At 35.1% G+C, this 25,468-nt stretch overlaps 1 protein-coding gene across 8 annotated transcripts in view; it reads right to left on the bottom strand.

The window, feature by feature from the left end:
• Positions 1–7,741: 7,741 nt before the first annotated feature.
• TRIM69 (tripartite motif containing 69) overlaps positions 7,742–25,468 on the bottom strand; it is a 38,731-nt gene continuing 21,004 nt past the window's right edge. For 4 of the 8 annotated variants that reach the window (XM_074289523.1, XM_074289521.1, XM_074289528.1 and 1 more), the window contains 3 exons: positions 22,727–22,749; positions 22,517–22,641; positions 7,742–8,357 (listed from right to left, as the gene is read on the bottom strand). In XM_074289523.1, the coding sequence (XP_074145624.1) occupies positions 7,795–8,357; positions 22,517–22,641; positions 22,727–22,749 (711 nt within the window). In that variant the 3' untranslated portion in view covers positions 7,742–7,794. Of the gene's footprint in view, positions 8,358–22,516; positions 22,662–22,726; positions 22,750–25,468 lie in introns of all 8 variants that reach the window. The other 4 variants (XM_074289526.1, XM_074289522.1, XM_074289529.1 and 1 more) reach the window with 1 other exon arrangement.

Here is a 25,468-nt window from a genome sequence, read left to right as displayed (position 1 = left end):
TTGCATTTTCTAAATGTCCAACCCTTATAGTAAACCAAACATAATTCCATATTGGACAGGCAGTTCCACAAAAACCTCTTTATTAGAACACAATAGTACCTACTTGTCAAGGCTAGTCATGCCTTGACAATTCTATAATTTGACAAGTATCAGAATGAATTGTGATATCCTTTCCCAGTATTATTAACCCAAATGTTAACTCAGTGTCCCCATCTAAAGCTCCAAATACTATCACAGCAGGAGATAGCATTAACTTCCTCCCTTCACAGGATTGATGGACTCTTTATGATGAGATTAGATTCAGGGAACTAAATGAGGAGATTAGGATTCCTGGTGGTCAGGAAGTTAAATGATGAGGTTAATGGCAGGTTCCGGATTCAGGGAACCAAATAAAGAGGTCAGGCTCCCCCAAACTCCTTGAGATTTGGCACATGGGTAAGGCGTTGTGAGAACCCCCTTCTGGCAGTGCAGAGATCCATTGTAAAGGAACTTATGAACCTGAAAAGCTAATAAAAGTTCATTATAAGCATTGGGAAGTCAGCCTTTGCTATGCATGAATAGAAAGGCTAAATTCCTTAGTAGTGAGATCCTGACAGAGAAGTAAAGTTTCCAATAAAGAAATCTGGACAGAGATATATAAAGTCTCATTAGGGAAATAGGTGAGGATAAAGAGAGGGTAGACCTGGAAGAGAATTATCATCTCAGCAGGCAGAGTTTTCTAATATGCCAGGAAGAGAGAGAGTTTCCTTGGCATGGCATATTAGCTCCTCTGCAAAGAGAGTAGGTTTAAGACTGGCTCTTTTTATAAGCCTTTGGCTACAAGCTGAAGCCTGCTCCATGGGGGGTGGGTTTTCAGCTTGAGCTGGAATTGAAGGGGTGTTTCTACAATTCAATGGGATTGGTATCTCCAACTCCCGACTCAGCTAGCCCCACCTAGATTACAGAATGAAGCTGTTTGTCCTTGGACAGAGTCTTTACAGTGTCAGGATTCAAGGAGAATTTGTCCTTCAAAGAGTTGTAGAGTTTTAGGGTCCCTTCACTTACAGGGAACCTAATTGGACACTGGGTAATTTGGAGTCCATTCACCAAACAGTTCCCAGTTCCTTCCCAAACAAATGGGGCCCAAAATCTTTGAGGGTGTGGAATGATAATCTCCTCTTCTGAAAGTACTTTCTGCTGAGAATGGATATTGAGTTGGGTCATCCTACAGGATCCCATTTGAAGAGGCTTGAGCTGATTGAAGATCCAATGGGTTGAGTCATATCCCTTTAAACTAGTCAATACAACTGTCTAGTGCTGGTCATTTCAAGGTGAATTGCTGAAAGCCTAGAAGAAAACAAACCTAAGAGCACTAGAGAGAGAATGAGTACAAAGAGCAGAACCCTCATTCTTGGGAGGTCTGCTTATATTTTACCTGATGTTTCTGCAAATAGTTAGGTATCATCACCTTTTTAGAAACTATGTTATATCTCAAAAGCAATTTTCAGAAAGGGGGAATCCTAATAGAATAACAGAGATATTCACAAAATCCTTTATTAACAGGTCTCATTTATCAAAAACAGGATACTGAGATAGAGAGATTAACACATACACACCCACACTATCCCTATAACTGAATAGGTTTCAGGAGAAGAGAGTTCAGTGGCACTTTTAGGAGTCACTTGGGCTGCTAGCCTGAGACCAGTGAAAATAGATTTCACAAGAGCCTTTGTAGTCTATTGTAGGCTTTAAATTCCACTACTTAGCTCTGGGATTAGAAACTGGCCTGAAAGTATTTAAAAACCATTCAGATTTCTATAAATTTTCTATAAATTATAAAATGTAACAAAACATTCCATAAGTTGTACCCCTCTAAGAAAACTTAGCCACACTAAAATCTTCTTCTCTAAAAAATGAAAGATATTTCAGCTTCACTTTCAATAATAAAATAACTGGTCTCACAGACAGTTGTATCAATTGTTTTTACATTTACATAAGGTTCTTAAAGACATTATTTCATACAGACACATACATCTAGCAACAGATAGATGACCAGGCCAAATAATCATTTACTTAATTATAAGATATAATGATTATGTGTTTTCAGATCGAAAACAGCAAAATATCACATACTTGATCTGCACTTATGATTTCTATTTACCACTTTCTGATGATAGAAATTTGCTGTAAGAGGAAAAGCAGAAGCATGATTATGATAGCATCAAACTGATCCTCAGGCTGAGGGTACAGTTTGACAACTAATCATGTGGTAACAATCCCACTTTAGCCAATTCAGTTCTCAAATGGTAGAATACTAGTTTAATAATTCATCAGATAATCATTCCCAAATTCAGAACTCAAAACTATAATAGTTATAATCCTGAGAGATTAAATCTCAATAGCAAGTTTCACTAATCAGGTTTTAAATCTTAATCTATTCCATGTGCCAAGAGCAAGAATTTTCATTAAACAATGAAACCATAATTTGCTGAATGGGTTTTGAAATAACCACTTTCAGAGAATTTGCAGTTAACCAGAAATCTAACAAACTTCTCTTAGAGGTTCCTTTCATTGCTAAGCGGTACAACCTTTGACATAGCATCTCAAATTTCTTTGCCTTAAAACAACCACAGACTTGAAAAATAAAAACATTCAGTTATTAACAACATGTCTATGGTGTTTTCTTTTAATCAATAAAAATAATGTTAAAGCAATTTCATCTAACCAGCAAGCGGGGATGGCAGAAGTAAGGAGGGGGTGAGCTCCAATAAGTGGGTTTGTTCTCTCACTTCTAAGCAGCAGCCACACCCAATAGGGGAAAAGGGGCTAAACCTTCACCTTTTCTCAAGCCAACAGATCTTTCCCTTTCTCCTTATCCCACTTGATGTGATGTCTTTTCTAACTCCACTGTGCTTTCTGATCCCACATCTTATAGTTAACCCTTTCAGGTTTTAGCATGCACCAACTTCATGGGGTGTTTCCTTTTTCCTGGCAATAGTGGAACTTGCTCTTTCCAACATTCTTATTAAAACCGCTCTCCCATCTATTTCATTTTTACCATTCCTGGTGTTTATTCTATCCCTCCATTTTTAGGTCCTGAAACCACATCTTTTGGTGTCAGCCAAAACATCTACTCCTCTCTGCAATAACCTATCATATCAATAATCTTTAACAATTTTAGGTTTCAATATTATGACAATAATCTCAAATAACTTAATTAGCAATTTCACAATTTTCATAAGCTATATAATGTCTATTTGTCTATAACTTGTCACAAAAATAGATAGGAATCCTTATGTAATTTACAGTCAAGTTTCCAATTTTAACAAATACATATCAATTGAGAAAAATTATTTTTAAAATCAATACTTTAGATTCTAACTAGATGTTCCATTCAGACTATCAATTTCTTTGGCAAACTAATCTATCTTGTTCATCTTTTTAAAATCTAAATAATTTTGGACCAAATTTCATAAAACATACATATGTCCAGCAGAGCTGACTAAATTTTAAAGCATAGCTCATAATTTTTACAAATTATTCAATATGCAATTTAGAAAGCAACATATTTTATCTATTTAGGAGATAGAAACATGTGACCTCTTTAGGCAAGTTACTAGAGAACTTTGTTTTAATAACCTTTTTTTTCAACTTCAAATCAAATACAGATTTAAATTTCTAGTAGCAATGCTACAATAATAATACACAAATATTTCTAAAATCTTATTCCCAAATAAATAATTGAAAATAATTCTATCATATACCATTTAAATTTAAACATATAGTAATTTAGGTCACATTTTTGGAAGAAAACTTTTCTTCCCCCTCAAAAACTTTATTCTTCTAGACTGTCCAAGATGTTTGAAATAGCAGTAAACTATTTGACACCAGAGATAAGACACACAGGCCCCTGGGAACAAAATGGCAATGGTTCCTATCTTCCCCCTTAAATTTTGTATTCTACCCTATGAACAACTGTTCCCAAGTGGAGATAAATCACACCCTTTTACAGAACCCTGAAGTTGAGACTCTGGGGATTGGGGAACGTAGGGATTCATCTACAGAGAAACTGAGGCTGATTTCAGAGCATGAGGTTTTGGGGGTGCCTACCATTCTTTGGAGAATCTGTACTGGACATAAGTCCACACGCAGTGACCCTGATCATTCTCAGTACTTTCTAGGGAGAGAAGCTTGAAAGCTTAAAAAAATTTGAGTTTACTTTGCATCAAGATGCATTACAAGCACCTTTAAATCCCAAAATGGCCGTTTCTTTTACTTTGTAATTCAGCTGAGAAAAACATTAAAGACAAAGCACAGACACACCCATATACTGCTTTTAAATCCCTTACATATGATTTTAACTTTTGGCATACCTAATCCTCAGAGGTTATATACTTGGGCCAAATAGTATGTCCTCCTAGCTTACACCTAGGGGACTCACCCAATTTTCATTTTGTTTCTTAGGTTCATGTTCCATTTATTATTGGATGCCAATTACAAAGGAGTTGACCCCTTCCCTCAATCACCTGGAAAGGCTTACTAGGTGCTGCTCCTTTCAGGGACCCCTTTCAGCTGTCCTACCAGGGTACTACATATACCTTGTATAAACATTCCTCTCACTACCAACTAGGCTTTTCCTCTTTTTAGTTTGTTGGAGCTTCTTCTGGTTTCTGCTCTGGCGAATCCTTATCTTCAGGCTCCTACTTTTCCCACAGGGATCTCCCCCATCAAGTCCAAAGACTATCAGGCTGCTCTCCCAATAGGCGTCTGCCTTTGGGAGTGAGGAGAGAGAGTTGCCAGTGAGAGAGCAAATCCTGGATGAGTCCCCAGAAAACTGCGTGGGACAGTGACCACCAACCTAAAATAATTCTGATAGACCTTTCTCTGAGCTAGAGCAGAAAGCAGTTTATTCACTTTCTGTAGAAAAAGGGTATTGTATCCGTCAGCATAGTCTAATGGAGTGAGGCAAAGGACAGGCAAAAGAACAGGGGTTTTTTATACCTTAAAACTTTATCACATCTTGGGCCACAGTTGTGCCTGCCTTGGTCCATCCCCAGGATAAAAGAACAGAGGGACTATAGATTACAAAATAGTTTGTACTAGATTAAGCAAGGCAAGGGAGGGGGGTTCCTGGAACTGTTGCCTCAAATGTGGCAGGGGTCAGTTCTCTGAGATGGTCTATGTCGATCCCACATAACATCAGTTCCTGTAAGTCTTTCCAGGCCTCTGTGAAATCATCCTGCCGATTACTTTTTACAGAACAATAATATTCCATAACATTAATATCTCATAACTTATTCAGCTATTCTCCAATTGATGGGTATCCATTCAATTTCCAGTTCCTTACCACTACAAAAAGGGCTGCCACAAACATTTTTCCACATGTGAGTCTTTTTCCCTCTTTTATGATTTCTTTGGGATACAGAACCAGTACACACATTGATGGATCAAAGGATATTCAGTTTTATAGCTCTTTGGTCATAGTTCCAAATTGCTCTCCAGAATGGTCGGGTCAGTTCACAATTCCATTAACAATGTATTAATGCCCCAATTTTCCCCTATCCCCTTCAACATTTATCATCTTTTCTGTCATCCTAGCCCATTTGAGAGGTGTATAGTGGTACTTTAGAGTTGTCTTAATTTGCCTTCTTTATTCAAGTTAATTTAGAGCACTTTTTCATATGACTAGAAATGGTTTTAATTTCTTTATCTGAAAATTGTCTGTTCATATCCTTTGACCATTTACCAATTTAAGAATGGCTTGCATTTTAAATTTGAGTCAATTCTCTATATATTTTAGAAATTAGATCTTTATCAGAACCCTTGATCCTTTTTAAAAATAAGTATTAAAAGATCAGTTAACAATTATCTTTATGAAATTTAGACTCAGAGTACCTTTTCAGATAGAACTAAAGAGATTTAAATTTTTATGTGGGGGATTTTGTTGTTATTTTAGGGAAAGGTAACATTAGGAATGGTCCAGTGGACAATAAAAAGAAAATTTGGACGATAGAGGCATTGTCTAGGCCCAGGTAGAATGTTATATAGTGTTTTTATGGGGGGAAAAGAGAAGAAGAAAGAGAGAAGGGAAGGCAGGCACTGAGTTTTGCCAGAAGGCACTGAGTGTTTGAGGATACATGAAAAGTGAAAGTGAGAAAGTGCCCTAAAATTAAATTTTATCAACTTGTGGGCCACATATCTCTTTAAAGATGTACCTATAGTGTCATGAAACTCAAGAGATCACTTGCCTCAGTGATAATAAAGGGGGAAGCAGCCTTTCTTTGATATTGAGGTTTATACAATTTCAAAAGACTCATGATGAAAAATGATATCCATATCCAGGGAAAAGAACTGGTGGAGTCTGAAAACAGATAGAAGCATACTATTTTCAGTAACTTTTTCATGTTTTTTTCCTTTTGATCTTAATTTTTCTTTTATAACATGACACATTACTGCATATACTATTTTTTACCTTTTTTTTTTTTTAGGATGGGGGAAGGCAGGGTAGGAGAAAATTTGGAACAAAAATTTTTTTTAAACTGAATGTTAACCTGGGACACTAATGCATTGTTTGGTGGAGTTGTGAACTATTCCAGCCATTTTGATGAGGAATTTGGAACTAAAAAGCCATAAAACTGTGCATATCCTTTGATCCAGCAGTATCACTACTGGGTCTGTAACTCAAAGAGATCATAAAAGAGGGAAAAACATCTACATAAGCAGAAATGTTTGTAGTAGTTCTTTTTGTGGTAGCTAGGAATTGGAAATTGAAAAGATATTGATTGGGGATTAGCTTAATAAGTTATAGCATATGAATATATTAGAATATTATTGTTCTATAAGAAATGATGACTAGGCTGATTCTAGAAAAGCCTGGAAAGACTTACATGAACTGATGCTGAGTGAAATGAGCAGAACAAGGAGAACATTGTATATAATAACAAGATTGATTATGTGATGATCAAGTGTGATAGACTTAGCTCTTCTAGCAATTCACTGTCCAAGACAATTACAATAAACTTTGAATGGAAAATGCCATCTGCATCTAGAGAGCGAGCTATGGAGACTGAATGTGGATCAGAGTGTGCCATTTTCACTCTTTTGTTGCTGTTTGCTTTTTTTTTTCTCATCATTTCCCCCCTTTGTTCTGATTTTTCTTTCACAACATGATCAATATGGAAATGTTTTAAATGATTGTATATTTGTAGCCTATATCAAATTGCTTACTGTCTAGGGGAGTAGGAAAGTAAGGGAGGGAGGGGGAAAAAATTGGGACTCAAAAATCTTTAAAAATTAATGTTGAAAACTGTCTTTACATGTAATTGGAAAAATAAAATATTATTTAAAAAGATATTGAGGCCTACATCTTATAAAACCCAAAAGAATAAAATGGACTCATTGAAAATCAGCTCATTAAGTTTGGCTTAATACAAGGACACATTTCTCAACAATTAGCTATGTTAAATAGGCTACCTCAGGAGGTAATTCATTACCTCTCACTAGAGATCAAGTTAGAACTGAATAACCATTTTTTCTTTATGTATGTATTCTGTATGTATTCAGCCATAGGAATTTATGATAATGGATTGAAGTATATGACCTGAAGACCCTTTTAGCTTTGATATTTTCTGATTACAATAAAATTGTCAAGTAAAGTTAAAACAGTGAAACTAAAACCTAACTTGACAGGTTTCTACTTTAGTTGTTTACTGTGGTTCCAATTAAGTGGGTCGACAAGAAGGCTGAAGAAATGAGTCATGAATCCAAGAAACTGCATCAGTACCTTTAATAAAGCTCTGAATCAACAAAGCAGCATTACTGTTTGTCTGAGCTTATGCCAAAGGGATGAATGATGCTCAGTGGCTCTATGTTATCTCCAGAATCATTCAGGCAGGGGCAGAAGTAGGGGAATAGTTTTTCAGTAAAGGTGCTGCTGAAGGTATATATGTGACTCATATCTTCAGCATTATAAAAGGACACCTGTCCCCCGTCATAATCCAAATATATTCCCACCTTGCTAAGGGTGTTTTGCAGCACCATACCAAAGGAAGGCACATCTAGAGCCTTTAGCTCAATACTGTTCCTTAGGCGAAGGAGCCAGAAACCATCCATAGGAGTCAGAGGACAACAGCCTTTCCGATTGATTGATTCTCTGACCACTCCCACTGTCCATTTGGTTTTCCTGGCTACTTCTACCTCCCAGTACCATTTTCCATTGGTGTAGCCTTCTATACCAAGCACTGCCACACTTGAGTCAAACCGCTCTGGATTGTCAGGAATCATCTGCTTAACATCACCATGCCACACACTGGTTCGATCTTCAGATATCACCAAATTTGGGTGAGCTGTTAAGGGGTCCAGAGTTATCAGACAGAGACCTAGAGGAAAAAAGATGATTCAAGGCAAGAAGAAGGCTGGCCAGATGTAACTGTAACCTGCCTTGCTAGTAAAATGGCACAAATACACATCCTCCCTTTTAATATGGCATACACATTTAGACACAATGTCAGGCAAGTCAGACTAAGTTATCCTGAGTATTATACACACACCAATACAAAGGACCTCTGAAGGAAGGTGTGGTCTACCTCCAGAGAAAGAACTGATAAATAGAAATATATATAGTACAGAATGTGTGGGTGTGGATATATATGTGTGAGCGTGTCTGTGTCTATGTCAAATGATGGCCTTGGAAAGTGGGGAGTAAGGAGAAGAGAAGAAGAAAGTTCAGAACGTAAAATTTAACAAAAAAAAAATTAAAACAAGTATTCATAATAAAAATTTGGGAATTCATAATAAATTACTGTCAAGACATATGATTTAATAAAGAAAATATCAACAAAAATAAGTGCTCATCTAGAAAGTATTCTTTCAGAAATTTGTAGTCCAGCTTATGCCAAGATAAGCTCTAAATTTGATTCCTTAATTAAGACATAAAAGTTAACATCATAAAGACCCTATATGAGGTCACATAATTAAATGTAGAAGTTGCGAAATTATGACTTGTCAGTAAATGTTTGATTTGTATAGCTATATAGTCCATATAACCTTTCAAAACTATGGAAAAGGGACAAAGTTCATGACTAGAGAAGGGACAGAAAGGATTAAAGATGATATATGGACAATTTTGATTACTTAAACTTAAAAAGGTTTTTTTATAAAGCCAATGCAGATAAAATTATGAAAATGAGAGAAATAAAATTTGAAGCCAATTTTCCTGATAAAAGTTTTACTTCTAAACATATGAAGAATTGATTCACATTTATAAGAATAAGAATCATTCCCTAACTTATAAAATGGTCAAATGACATGAATGAGCAATTTTCTAAGCAAGAAATCCAAAAAAATGATTAAATGGAAAAATGCTCCAAATCTCCAATAACTAGAGAAATGCCAATTAAAGCAATTTTGAGACTCTACCTTATACCCATCAGATCGACAAAGTTGACCAAAAAGGAAAGTGACAAATGTTGGAGGGACTGAAGGAAAACAACACTTAAGTGCTCTCTTGAAGGAGTTGTGAATTATTGGAGCCCTTTTGGAAAATCAATTGAAACTTTAATAAAGCTTATTGTTAAAATGTGTATAGATATTATATATATTATTATATAGATATGTTATATATATATATATATATAGATAGATATAGATATATTCCCAAAGAGAATGAAGAATGAAGAAAAGGACCCATATGTACAAAAATACGTAACACTGATCACCCTAGCCCTCACTACCACAAAGTCCAGATATATTGTTTTTCACTCCTCCCCAGGGTTCTTTAGTTATCTTTAAGAGGGTTTTAGAACATTAAATCTTTACACCATGGATTCTAGCCCCCCACCAGAGGTGTTCCCTTCATGTATGGGGGAGGTCTTTGTACCCCAAACTAACAGATTATCTTTTCAAAGGAATATTAGCAAATATAAAATATACTTCCCCAACAAGTGGGATTTAATCTCCTCCCTTCTTAAACCATCTCAATCTCTGATTTAGTGGGGGTGGATTTAGGTTCACAGTTTGGTTTGGTTCCTGTAGAGAACAGTTCCAAGTCCAAATTCCCCTTCAGGCTTAGGACACAGGCACCCTGGCCTCTCTGGGCTTCCTTTGCTGGGCTGATTAGTTGCCCCATTCTGCCTGCAATATTGGATTCAAAGTTACTATGGCTCCCGCTCCCATATCTGGTGGCTCCAATGGTGATCACCACTGGTACCTAAAACTGAGGGCAAATGAAACGACAAAAACATCATCCCTAGGCCTTTTTCTAGGAGTTGGGGTAAAGGCTAGAGGAAGAGCAGGGGAAGTCCTTCACCATTCATTCATTTAGCCATTCAGTTCATAGTAACACATTATGGGGAAATTTTGATCTTTTCTCTCTATGTGCTACGGTAAAGAACATGCAGGCAAAGACTGCTGATTATCTCAGTCTAGCTAATTGAAAGACATAGTCTCTTCAGGCTACACAGCCTGTCAAAAGAGGCCCTCATCATGATAGGAAATATAGAGTGCCTCCATATTAATCTGGGCTTGTTCAGACAAGTCTCTTCATGAATTTTTATAGCAGCTTTATTTGTTGTGGCAAAGAACTGGAGAGTCCATCACTTGAGGAAAGCCTCAACAAAATATTGTATATAGATGTAATATAATACTTCTTTGCTATAAGAAATGATAAAAAAAAAAAAAAGAGGATTTCAGAAGAACTGGGGAAGATTTATATGAATTGATGCCCAGCAAAGAAGAGCAAATCCAGGAAAACAGTTTACATGATAAAAATATTATAAAGACAAACAACTTTGAAAGACTTAATTGATCAATACAATGATCAATGAAGAAGCATGCTAATCACCTCCTGACAGAGAGGTGATGGACTCAGAATACAAATTGAAACTTTTTTTTTTTTTTTAAACATGGACAGCCTGGGAATTTATTTTACTTGGCTCTGATATTTATTGTAGGTAGTTAGGTGGATAGACTGTATATTTGGAATCAGAAAGATCTGATGAATTCAAATCCAGTCTCAGACACTCACTACCTGTGTGATGGGGACAAGTTGACTTAACCTCTGTTTGCCCTAATCTACTGAAAAGGAAATGGCAAGCCACACCAATATCTTTGTCAAGAAAACTCCATGAAAGATAATTTTAAGAGCATTTTATTTTTTCTAATTACATGAAAAGATAAGTTTTCAACATTTTTTAAATAAAAATTTTGGTTCCTATTTTTTTTCTCCCTTCTTCCCATCCCCTCCTCCAATAGCAGTCTAATATAGGTTATACATGTGTGATCATGTAAATGTATTTCCATATGATTTCATGTTATAGTAGAAAAAATGAACAGAAACATGAAAAACATAAACAATAAAAACAGTGAAAATAACATGCTTTGATCTGCATTTAAACTCTATAGTTCTTTCTCTGGGTGTGAATAGTATTTTTCAACCTAACTCTTTTGGAATCGTCTTGGATAGTATTGCTGAGAAGAGCTAAGTCTGTTGTAACTGATTATTGCACAGTTGCTATTACTGTGTACAATGTCTCTTGGCTCTGCTTGCTTCATTCAGCATCAGTTCATGTAAGTTTCTCCAGGCCTTTCTGAAATCATCCTGCTGGTCATTTCTTACAGAACAATAATATTCCATAACATTCATATACCACAATTTATTTAGGCATTCTCCAGTTCCTTGCCACTACAAAAAGGGCTGCCACAAATATTTCTGCTTATGTAGGTCCTTTCCTTTCTTTTATTATCTCCTTGGGATACAGACTCAGCAGTGATACTGCTTGGATCAAAGAGTATGCATAGTTTTGACAGTTCTGGGCAGAGTTCCAAATTGCTCTCCAGAATGACTACCAGCCATGTATTATGTTCCAAGTTTCTCCACATCTTTTCTAACGTCATTTTCCTTTTCTGTCATATTAGCCAATCTGAAAGGTATGAGGTGGTCCCTCACAGTTTTAATTTGCATTTCTCTAATCAATAGTGATTTAGAGCATTTTTCTACATGACTATAATTTCTTCCATATGATTTTAATTTCTTCATTTGAAAACTGCCCATTTATATTCTTGGATCATTTTATCAATTGAGAAATGACTTGTAGTATTATAAATTTGACTCAATTCTATATGTATTTTAAAAGCCATGCCTTTTTATCAGAAACGCAAGTTGTAAAAATTGTTTCCCATCTTTCTGCTTTCTAATCTTGGTTACGTGGTTTTATGTAAAAACTTAACTTATAATCAAAATTATCCATTTTATATTTCATATTCTCTTAGTCATAAATTCTTTTCTTCACAGATCTAACAGGTCAACTATTCTTTGCTCTCCTGATTTCTAAATCATGTACACATTTTGACCATATGGTGTTACATAATGTGAGATGTTGGTCTTTGCCAATTACTGCAATACTATATTCCAGTTTTCCCAATTTTTGTCAAATAATGAATTTTTATTCCAGAAGCTGGAGTCTGTATAGTCATGGACTATTCCTATTCCAAATCCATCACTTATAGCCATTACCAAATAGTTTTGTGATTGTTGTTCTATAATGTAGTTTTAGATCTGGTATGCCCAAGCCATCATCCTTTGCACTTTTTTCCATTATTTCCCTTGATTTTCTTGACCTTCTAAATTAAATTAGTTATTTTCCTAGCTGTGTATAATAATTTTTAGTCATTTGATTAGTATGACGCTGAATTATTATATTAGTTAGGCCTACCCATGACTCAGAAACTGATATTTTCCCAGTTGTTTAGATCTGACTTTGTGTTTAAAGTTTTTTTAAAATATGTTCACATAGTTCTTGAATTTGTCTTGGCAAGTAGATTCCCAGATATTTTACATTGTCTATCATTATCTTAAATGGAATTTCTGTTTCTACCTCTTGCTGCTAGGTTTTGTTGGTTAGAAACGATGACTTGTGTAGGTTTACTTTATATCCTGCTAAAGTTATTAATCATTTCAATTTTTAAAGTTTCTCCAGAATTGTCTGCTGCAAAGATAGTTTTGTTTCCTCACTGCTTGTTCTAATTCCTTCAATTTCTTTTTCTTCATTTATTAGCAAAGCTAACATTTCTAATATAATATTGATGATAATGGACATCATTGTTTCATTCCTGATAATACTGGGAAAGCTTCTAACATGTCCTCATATCAGGTAATGCTTACTGCTGGTTTTAAATAGATTTAAGGATTTTAAGGGAAGCTTCATGTATTTCTATGCTCTCTGGTGTTTTTAATAGGAATGGATGCTGTATTTTGTTAAAAGCTATGATTTCTGTTGGTTTTGTTATTACTATATAGTCAGTTATCCTAATAGTTTTCCTAATATTGAACCAGACTTAAATTCCTGGTATAAATACCACCTGGTATTTATACACCATGATGTATTTCCTTGGTGATAAATTGCTATAATCTCTGCTTTTGACAAAAAGTCAAAAATCTTAAGAGTAAAAAGTGAATAAAGGGGGAAGAAAGGTGATCTAGAAATAACAGACCTGTAATTATTCTATACTATCGCTAACATTTTATTTGAAATTTTGGCCATTAATTTTCATTAGGGAAATTGGTATATAATTTTCTTTCTCTGCTTTGACTCTTCCTCATTTAGGTATCAGCACCATTTTTATGTCATAAAAGGACTGTATGTATATCTTATTTTAAAAGTATTTCTTATAAAAATCATATTATAGGATTCTGGTTTTTAATCCACTCTGCTATCTGCTTCTGTTTTTATGGGATATCCACTGTTATGATTCCTAAATATGTTTTTCCCTTCATCCTATTTTCTACCTGTTTATATTTCACTCTCTCCTTTCATCCTCCCTCCTCATCATTGTTTTGCTTCTGACCACCATTTTCCTCAATCTTCCCTCCCTTCTAATCCCTTTTTCTTTTCCCTTTCCTCTCCTACTTCCCCCTAGGGTTAAGATAGATTTCTTTATCCAACTGAGGGTGTATATTATTTCCTCTTTGAACTAAATCCAATGACAGTAAGGCTCAAACAATGTTTACCCTCTCTCTTCTTTCTCTCTACTATAATAGGTCTTTCATACTTCTTTATGTAATATAATTTACCCCCTTTTGTCTCTCCTTTTCTCCCACCTTTTTTTTTAATCATCACATCAAAGTCAACTTATACCCATACCTTCTGTCTAAATATACTTGACTGCCCTAATAAAGATGCAGTTCCTAAAGAGTTACAAATATTATCTTTTCATGTAAAAATGTAAACAGTTTAACATTATTGAATACCATGATTTTTTTCCTGTTTACCTTTTTATGCTTCTCCCAAGTTTTATATTTAAAGATCAGATTTTCTGTTCAGCTCTGTGGTGTTTTTATTAGCAAAGTTTGAAAATACCCTATTACATTGAATATTCATTTTTTATCTTGAAAGATTATGCTCAAATTTTCTAGGTAGTTAAGTCTTGGTTGTAATCCAAGCTCTTTTGCCTTCTAGTCCTCTAATCCTTTAATGTAGAAGTTGCTAAATCCTTACTATGACTTCTTGATATTTGAATTTCTTTCTGACTGCTTGAAGTATTTTCTCTTTGACCTGATAGGTCTGAACTTTGGCTACAATATTCCTTATATAGTTTTCATTTTGGGATCTCTTTTAGGAGCTAATTCAATACTCAATACCCTCTGGCTCATGGATATTGGAGCAGTTTTCTTTGATAATTTCTTGAAAAATGCTGTCCAGGCTCTTTTTTGTTCATTGCTTTCAAGTAGTCCAATTGCAGTATCCAGACTAGCTTTATGGAAGATCTCTGGATGAGCCTTGGTCTTAGGTGGAGAAGTGATGAAGGCAGGAGAGTCACCACGAGGAGGCCAAGGATGGAGTCCAGAGTCTTGAGTCTGTGTCTATAATTGAGCTTGAGCTCTCATCTCTCCTCTCAGTCCTTAAAAACCTTAGTATGATTATATCACTACAGCACACTGAGCATGTGCCAACTGTAGAACCATTACATCACCATATTGTGATATGTGCAAACTAGAGTGATTATATCATTATATCACACTAAGTATATGTGAATTAGAGAACCATTATCTCATCAGTCACACTGAGTAAACATCCTGCTGTATCTTTGCTTCAAGTATATTTTCTCAGAATTCTCCAATATCTGCAGTCCTCTACACCAATGATTCTTAAATTATCTCTCATAGATCAGTTTCCCAAGTCAGATATTTTTCCAGTGAGATATTTTATATTTTCTTCTATTTTTTTTTCATTAAAAAATTTTTTTTGGCAGATTCTTGATCTCTTCAAGAGTCATAAGTTTCTACTTGCCCAATTCCAATTTTTAAGGAATTCTTTTCTTCATTTAACTTAGTACCTCCTTATCCATTTGAGCAATTTTACTTCTAAAGGAGTAATTTTCTTCAATGGATTTTCCCCCCACTTGGGCACTAATTTTTTTAGGAGTTGTTTTCTTCAGTCATTTTTTGTGCTTTCTTTTCTAAGTTGTAGATTCCTTTTTCATAACTTTCATAACTCTTACAAAACTTTTATCTTTTTATCTTTTTATTTGATTTTAAAAATCCTTTTTGAGGTCTTCCAAAATGACTTTGAATCAAATTCATTTTGGTCTTTGAAGCTTCACATATAGGCATTTTGATATCAATGTCCTCTTTTGGTTTGGGGTTTGGATCTTCTGTATGACCATAGTAACTTCCTATAGTCAATGGCTCTTTTTAGTTTTTTTGATCATTTTTAAAAGTTGACCTCTGTTTCTGGGGTACAGAGGGCATTGTTCCAAGCTTCTTACATCGGAGTCTATGAATCTGGTCACTAACTTTCTGTGCTGGGGGTCTCTGGGCCTGGCAGTTTGTCCACTGTGCCAGGATGGCCCAGCCTACTTGTCCTCTTATGCCCTGGGTTCTAAGGCTGGCAGTTTGACTGCTTCATTGAGACTCAAAGCCTCATGGCTGGTCTGTGTACCAGTTCTCTGCTGGTTAAAAGCGTGCCTCTACACTCCTGTGGTATGCTCTTTTACCCAAGTGAGATGGACCTTGTTTGAAGCCTTTCTAACTTATCTTAGGCTGGAAAATTGTTTCATTCTGCCTTTTCATAGATTTTGTCACTCAAGGATTCTTTCAGAGGCTTGATTTAACATTATTTCTGAGGGAAACTATGAAGAGCTCAGCTAACTTCTTAGCTATTTTCCACCATCTTGACTCTCCATGGACAATGTCAGTGTGCTGTGGGTCACAAAGAATTGGACAATACAGAACAAATGAACAACAACAGTACTATTTATTGGATGGATTTTTAATTTTTTAATGAAGTGGGAGGAAGGGAAATAATTTTTAAAATTAAAAATGTTTAATTTTTGAAGTTGGTACTGAAAATGTAATAATTAAAAATATATTTTGAGAGACATATTTGGATTAGAGATAGAACTAGAGGTTTAGAGATAAGAAGATATCAAGGAAACTTTCTGGAGAAAGTGTTACTTCATTTTTAGCACTAATTTTTGTAATACTTCAAAACTGATCAACAGTCCAACAGAGAATGGTTGAACAAAATATTATGTTATTGTAATGGAATATAGTTCCATTAAAAACTATATGGTACATATAAATAAGTTTCTTAAGCAGCAGTGACTATTTTGCTTTTGTCTTTGTGCCTTCAATGAATTATCTTTTTTTTCTCCCTTTTTTTGGGATCCAGATTTATGATTTTGTCTTTGTAGTGATCTCTAAGTAAGGAACTCCTTTACCAATTCTGATTGGTTGCTTCTCTGTAATTTATAGTCTTAGAGTTGCCTAGGGCACAGGATATAAAGAGATGCCCCCTGGGTCAGTATGTGTCAGAGGCAAGAATTGAGCCTAAATTTTCCGATTTTGACACCTGCTTTCTCTATTCACTACACTGAACTACTTTGCACTTTGGTCTTATTAAATATTTATTGATTGCTTGAATTATACAAGGAAACATGAAAAGACCCATATGAAGTGATATAAAATAAGAGAAGTAGAATTGCAACTGTATTATATTTACATTGACTATAACCATTTATGAGTTTGGAGGAGGGGCTTGCTTACACATATATAAATCATTTAAGATAGAGGCATTCTTAAGTCCCCAACTCCATGGAAGACGGTTATTTTTAAAACTGTATTTTTAAAACCAGTAAAACTGTAAGTTTTGTTCTGTCTTGAACTCTTGCCTGCTATAAAACTTCCTTTCTCTGATCCCTCATTTACTCTAGCTTCAAGAAAGGGGCCTGGAAGTTTTTGTTTCTGTTAAATTTTATTTTTTAGTTTCTCAATTTTAGGTGCCTGGTGATTATTTCAAGTGGATCTGTCAAACCTGAGAGTTCAAGTCATGGTGACCTTAAAGCCAGTATTTTAGTCAACTGGCATGAAGAAAGTCCAGAAAAGCTAGGGTGTCTTGGACTTAAGTGTTGAGAGGGTTTGAACTTGGAATTGACACTTTAGCCAATTAGCTTTTTAGGAACCAACCTAAGCTATGAACCTAATTTCCTTTTTCTCTTATAATGGGATGGAGCAAAGAGAAAGAAGTTGTTGTTGTTCACTTGTTTTTCAATCATATCTAACCTCTTTGTGACCTCCTTTGGAGTTTTCTTGGCCGAGACACTAGAGTGATTTGCAATTTCTTTGTGTAGCTCATTTTTCAGATGAGAAACTGAGGCAGATGAGGTTAAAATGACTTGTACAGGGATTATGCAGCTAAAAGAATCTGAGGCCAGATTTGAATTGAGGACGATGAGTCTTCCTGATTCCAGACGAGGTCTATCTATCTAGTTGCCCTAGGGGGAGGAGGATTAAGGACCAAATGTTGAGAACATAAATTTATATATTCCTTTGTAACCACTGTTAAGTGGTTAAGAGAACTGGGATACAGGGGACCTATGTGATTTTGGGGAGTAAGGAAAAGTACTGCTAAGAGTGATATGAATAGAAACATCAAAAATATCAAATATAAAAAAAAATTTAAATGCACAGAAGCAAACTAAAAATATTATAGAAGGAGACAGTTAAGCAGAACAGTCTTGTAACCAAAATTTAATTGTTATATGAGACCCACAGTTTCATATAAAATCCTCTTTGCTCTTTACATATGGAAAATTGGAAAGGAATTTTAGTAGGCATATTATCCAATTCATACATAAAAAGAATCCTCATTATAACATACACAGTCTGCATAAAAGACCTCCAACCCATTGCCTCTAGTGGCAACTTTTTTCAATTTGGTCCATACTGATGGTTAGAAGTTTTTCCTGATATAAAACCTAAATATAACCTGTCCTCAATATGACAGGCTCTAATCCCAACCCTTCAAATACTTGTTTTCAATTGTGAGTCTTCTCTCACCAATAACTTCCTGCCATCTTCTCTTTTCCAAAGAGCTCTGACAACCCATTATCATATGATACAAATTCAAAGCCCTTAACCATACATCTTAGTTGCCCAGTTCCTAGATATCCTTCAGCTAATCAGTGTTTTTAAATTATGGCACCTAGAACTTAGCACAGTAACATAGATAAGATCTAACAAAAACAGGGTGCAGTGGAACTATCATTTTCCAATTTCTGGAAGCTATGCTCCTCTTAATGCAGCCCCAAATCACATTAAATCTTTTTGGCTATCATCTTATTGCTTGATTCATATTGAATTTGCAGTCTACTAAAACTTCAAGATTTTTTTCAGAACTAGAAATATTTTCCCAAGTTTATACTTATGAAGATTATTTTTATGCCCAAGTACAAGACTTTATATTTATCCCTGTCAAATGTAATCTTATTAGGATCATCCCAATGCTTTAATCTGTCAAAATTGTTAACTCCTCCCTTTGTGTCATCCCCAAATTTGATGAGCATACAATCTATTTCTTTTTCCAAATCACTGATAGAGAGGCAAAATCAAGATGGAAGAGTGAAATCAGCACCTTGTTGAGCTCTCTCAATTACAAAAATTCTTCTACAAAAACTTTTTAAAAATGCAATCTAAATTCAATCAATCAAACCAAATAAGCAGGAAAACTGACAAAAATCCAGAGTGAGTCATCTTTCCAGCCCATGGAGCTTAATAATACAGACACTGGGTTGAGAGCTAGCTGGGAGCATGGCACAGCTGTGCATGTACAGCTTTGGGCTGTAAGGTGCTGCAGCAGCAGCAGACAAGCTTCTAGAAGTGGAAAGGAGACTGAATACATGATTAGAAAAGGATCACACTGGATCCCTAAACTGTGCAGGATCAGATGCCATTTAGCTGCTATGTCATTCTTCACACACAATTCCAAGGCACAGTGGAATAGTCATAGTCACAAGGCAGCAGGCACCCTAGCTGTGGAAGGACCAGAATACAAGGCCAGGAGAGCAAAATGACCGGACCTTTCCCTGAATCACACCACTTTGGAAGCTCTATAAACTTAAAAATGCCTACAGAGTTTTAAAAAGAACAGAAGCTCATAAAAGACAGAGACTCTGACTAGATCTTCCTACTGCTTCTCTCTCCCCAACAGGGCCCAATTTTACCAAGAAGTCCAAAGTCAAGAATTATAACGGGGAAATGAGCAAATAGAACAAAATAATAATAATAAAAAAAAACCCTGACCATAAAAAATGCTAGAAAACATTGACTTGAAAACATTTGCAAAGCATCAAAGAAAACTTCAGATTAGACAAAAGCCCAACAAGAATTTCTAAAAGAGCTAAAGAAAAATATTTTTTTAAAGAAAAAAATTTTATAAGATATCAAGAAGCAGTAAAATTAAAAAGAAAGAAAAATAGAAAAATGTGAAATATAGAGGAAAAAAATTTAAAATCTAAACATCATATTTCAAGAAATCAAAGGAAAACTGCTCAGATATCTTGGAACAAGAAGGCAAAATAGAAATTGCAAGAATCTATCTAAAAGAAATACCAAAATAAAATCACCAAATAAAAACCATAAACAAAGCAGGGCTGAGGAAGGAGGAAGGTAGTAATCAGCCCTTGCCCTTGACAGAAATTATTTTTTCTCCCATATTAATAGCCAGTTATTGAATTAGGACTATGCTTTCCCCTTTCCTTTCCTCATTTAGAAATAGGCTCTTGTAGGTTATTCAGACAGCCTTTGAAGTGCAGAACTCATAGTGACATAAAACTAAACAACTGGAAAACTCAGATCTGATCAAAAGGTAAGGAAATTTTAGTTAGGTGAATTGATGGATTCTAGCCCATTGGATTCTACTCAATTAGGTTTGGTTAAAAGTGTATTCCCTCTTTTGTTTAAATTGCCTTAGGTGAGATGATATGTATATAAATAAGTCTCTTTGACCAACACTGAATGATCAGTCATATCTTCCAGATCCTCATTAGAATAGGCCCACTTTATTATAATATTTACTCTCATTACTTATTAACCAAAATTGATTGCAACTCTCAGGTGTATTCATTCACTCTTCCAAGGGCATATAAGCATTGAGTGGGTGCCATGACAAATCTTTGGCATTTGAGAGTAACAAAGATTTTTTTTTTTTTTTTGCTGAGGTAATTGGGATTAACTAACTTGCCCAGGATCACACAGCCAGAAACCGTTAAGTGTCTGAAGTCAAACTTGAACTCGGGTCCTTCTAACTTCATGGCTGCTAAGTACTAAATATTTTTTATTAATTATTCTAGCATGAATAATAAGATAACTTTGCCCAAAACTATTAACTTTCTTAAATATCATATTCTGTATAAGGCCCATTTGGGAGCACTAAAAACTTATAGATCTACAATCTAAGTTATCCCTGAGATTGTGGATCAACACACTACTCAGTATCCTTAAGAAAACAACAAAAAAACCAGTCCACTTTTTCCTTTCAAACATGCACAGAGCTCAGTTTCTAGATTAAAATCTGATGTCAAAAAGTTTTCTGGAAAAATGAGCAAACAAAAACTATTATGGTACTACTATATCTCTCTTTTCAACTCACTATTCCATTCTTCACAATGGTTCTCCCAAACTTTTTCATCCCTCTGTTCTGAAGGACTTATGATGAGAAATGCTATCCATACCGAAAGAAATAATTGGTTGTATCTGAATACAGATTGAAGCTTTTAAAAACTTTTAAACTTTATTATTTTTGAGTTTTTGGCGGGGAATAACAATGTGGAGATCTAAGTTTTCTTTCACACATGGCTTATGAAAATGTTTTGTATAACTTCACATGCTCCTTCTCAAAGGAGAAGGGGAGGAAGGGAATATAGAATGTAAAGTTTAAAAAACAAATGTTAATTGTTTTACATGTAACTGTAATGTTATATGTAATGTAATATCAAATAACTGGGAAAAATTATAGTTACTATTCACAGCTATGCCTAGGGAGAGAATTTTTAACCAAATAAGGATTGGAGGTGATTTATAGATGAAAAAATGTACAATTACAATTTGTGATAGGAAAGCAGTTCCTGATGTAGCAGCTTCCTAGTCTGAGGGCATAAAAGGATTCAACCTCACAAAGTCACTGCATCTCAAATTGGTGGGTGCTTAAGACCTCCACGAGTCACTGTACCTTAATGACTGAGCAGATATGCTTCCAGATGGAGTTTGGGGTGGCAGAAGCCACTTTCAGAAAAGCTAAATGCCACTTTATTGCATATCCTTGCTACGTTGAAGCGAAATAAAATTCTAATTTTGTTAAATGTTTAGTGCCTTGTAAGTTCCTCATTTTGCCCTATCATGAAACCCACACAAAAATGGCATTGGCTTTGGAGCTGGTTGACAACATTTATGGTTGGTAGAATCAGATAGTGGGATACTGTCTAATTCCTTGTTTCCAGAGCCTACTAAGCATGTATAGGGAGTCCCACTGTTACCTCTGGAACTGGGCTGGTACATACAGGAACCACATTAAAAAAAAGTACAGGGGCTCCAAAGTAAGGACTTCTCTCCTGATGAGGGGAAGAGAATGAAAGACTCTGATTCCTGCTGAGAAAGGAACCATGAGACTGGAGACTGGAAACAAACTTAAAGCAGCAACTATACACATACTATATGAATTAGAGACATTATCCAATAAATAAGTTATCCACGGATATGAACAGGCAGCTTGGAAAAGAAGAATTACAGCTCTCAACAACTTTATGAAGGAATACTTCAAATCAATAATAGAGAAATACAAATTAAATCACCTCAGAGAGCTATCCTCAAACCAATCAACTTTGTAAAAGACAAATTGGTAAGTGTTGGAAAGGTTATAAGAAGACAAATGAACTAAATTATCATCAGTGAGGGAGTTGTGAATTGGTCCAACAATTCTGAAGTACAAAAAAGTCAATGAAATATGCAGACCATTTGGCTCATCTATCCCAATAAAGCCAAAGAAAAGAAAAGTTCCAAATATGCATATATTAATACATACACACATATATGCATACATAAATGTGTGTTTACAACAGCATTTTTTTGTTGTTGTAACAAGATACTGAAAACAGCATGTATCTAATCATTGGAAAATGGCTGAATAAATTATAGGAGCACATAGAATACCCCAGGTGGACAAGGGATTAATTGCCCCCAGAAAAAAAAGCCACATTCCCATGGTACCTGGACAGAGAATGGCTTGCATTTCTTTCCATGTCATGTACTGGATAGGGCCCTTGAACTTGCCCAGGTTCAGATCCCTGGAATTGAAGTCTCTAGGGGTTAATACTTCAATTCCTTTCTCCAAGCTGCAAGAGACACAAATCACCTCTTCTTAGATAGTCATCAAAGACCCAGGTAAAGACAATAAGAACACTAAAAAGTAGTACTTACCTACCCAAGAAGGCTTTAATGTCCTAGAAGAGAAAAAGAGAGACAGATATTAGCTGCATTTCTCTTGGTGATATTGGCCACCACCTGAATTTGCCTCTGTTTTAAGAAATAAAAATAGCCACCCCATTTCCTCTTATGCTTTTTTTGACTTCATAAACTTTTCCTGTTCCAGAAACATCTGTTACTTTCTAGTCTGACTAGAAGTTTAACCAGTTTCATGAGAATTGCCAGCTGCTCATAAGCATATGGGGAAACTACTAATTAAGTTTCCCTTTGAAAGTTCTCTCAGCAATATACTCAAAGAAATAATTCAAACAGAACTTAGAAACTTTTTATTACTAGGAACTAGTCTCATCTTTCTTGACCTGTCTACAACATTTAATACTGATTGATCATTCTCTTTGCCTGGTTATTGTCTCTGGGTTTTTAATGGTTCTACCTGTTTGACATTCCTTCTCAGTCTTCTTTGCTATCTTATCATTAACATGTATAATTTGTCCTAGAAACTAGAGGTGGAAAGGAAATTATATCATAAAAAAGGGTAAAGTGGTGGTACTACATCCCATGAAGAGGCAAAGGTAACCTATTATATCTGAGAGAAAGAAAGGAGGGGGATGAACATAGTGTGTATCAATAGAAATATTCGATTTATGGTGAAACTTCTTCCACTTCATTGAAAAGTGGGAGGGAAGGAGTAAGCTAAGAAATTGTGAGGATAAGGGGTAAAACAGGGGGAGGAATTTTAAGGTGGAGAAGGGATACTAAAAAGGGAGGGCTGTGAAAAGCAAGTGGTGCTCACAAGTGTAATACTGGGGAGGGGGTAAGAGGGAAGGAAAGGAGAAAAGCATAAGCAGGGGTTAACAGGATGGCAAGCAATATAGAATTAGTCCTTCTAACCATAAATGTGAATGGGGCAAACTGCCTCATAAAGAGGAAGCAGTTAGCAGACTGGATTAAAAGCCAGAATCCTACTATATGTTGTTTACAGGAAACACACCTGAAACAGGATGATACATTCAAACTAAAAGCAAAAGGGTGGAGCAGAATCTACTGTGCTTCAGGTGAAGCCAAAAAAGCAGGGGTAGCCATCCTCATCTCAGATCAAGCAAAAACAAAAATTGATCTAATTAAAAGAGATAAGGAAGGGCATTATATCCTGCTAAAGGGTAGCATCAATAATGAAGCAGTATCAATATTAAACATATACCCACCAAGTGGTGCAGCATCTAAATTCTTAAAAGAGAAATTAAGAGAGTTGCAAGAAGAAATAGACAGCAAAACTATAATAGTGGGAGATCTCAACCTTGCACTCTCAGAATTAGATAAATCAAACCACAAAATAAATAAGAAAGAAGTCAAAGAGGTAAATAGAATACTAGAAAAGTTTGATATGATAGATCTTTGGCGAAAGCTAAATGAAGACAAAAAGGAGTACACTTTCTTCTCAGCACTTCATAGAACCTATACAAAAATTGATCATATACTAGGACATAAAAACCTCAAAATCAAATGCAGTAAGGCAGAAATAATAAATGCATCCTTTTCAGACCACAATGCAATGAAAATTACATTCAATAAAAAGCCAGGGGAAAATAGACCAAAAAATAATTGGAAACATACTAAAGAATGATTGGGTAAAACAGCAAATCATAGACATAATTAATAACTTCACCCAAGAAAATGACAATAATGAGACATCATACCAAAATGTGTGGGATACAGCCAAAGCAGTAATAAGGGGAAGTTTTATATCTCTAGAGGCCTATTTGCATAAAATGGAGAAAGAGATGGCCAATGAATTGGGCTTACAACTAAAAATACTAGGAAAGGAACAAATTAAAAACCCACAGACAAACACGAAACTTAAAATTCTAAAAATAAAAGGTGAGATTAATAAAATTGAAAGTAAAAAAACTATTGAATTAATTAATAAAACTAAGAGTTAGTTCTATGAAAAAACCAACAAAATAGACAAACCCTTAGTAAATCTGATTAAAAAAAGGAAAGAGGAAAAGCAAATTGTTAGTCTTAAAAATGAAAAGGAAGAACTCACCACTAATGAAGAGGAAATTAGAACAATAGTTAGGAGCTACTTTGTCCAATTTTATGCCAATAAATTCAATAACTTAAATGAAATGGAAGAATACCTTCAAAAATATAGCTTGCCCAGATTAACAGAGGAAGAAGTAAATAGTCCCATTTCAGAAATAGAAATAGAACAAACTATTAACCAACTCCCTAAGAAAAAATCCCCAGGACCAGATGGATTTACATGTGAATTCCACCAAACATTTAAAGAACAACTAACTCCAATGCTATGTAAACTATTTGAAAAAATAGGGATTGAAGGAGTCCTACCAAATTCCTTTTATGACACAAACATGCTACTGATACCTAAACCAGATAGGCTGAAAACAGGGGAAAAAAGTTATAGACCAATCTCCCTAATGGATATTGATGCTAAAATCTTAATAAAATATTAGCAAAAAGACTACAAAAAATCATCCCCAGGATAATACACTATGACCAAGTGGGATTTATACGAGGAATGCAGGGCTGGTTCAATATTAGGAAAACTATTAGCATAATCGACTATATCAATAACCAAATTAACAAAAACCATATGATCATCTCAATAGATGCAGAAAAAACATTTGATAAAATCCAACATCCATTCCTATTAAAAAAAAAAAGCCACTTCAGAGTATAGGCATAAATGACTTTTTCTTAAAAATAATCAGG

This window comes from Sminthopsis crassicaudata, chromosome 2, assembly GCF_048593235.1.
Source record: "Sminthopsis crassicaudata isolate SCR6 chromosome 2, ASM4859323v1, whole genome shotgun sequence".
Taxonomy (NCBI): domain Eukaryota; kingdom Metazoa; phylum Chordata; class Mammalia; order Dasyuromorphia; family Dasyuridae; genus Sminthopsis; species Sminthopsis crassicaudata.
The sequence above is the reverse complement of the archived record's forward strand: the minus strand, read 5'-3'. Positions and strand labels throughout refer to the sequence as shown.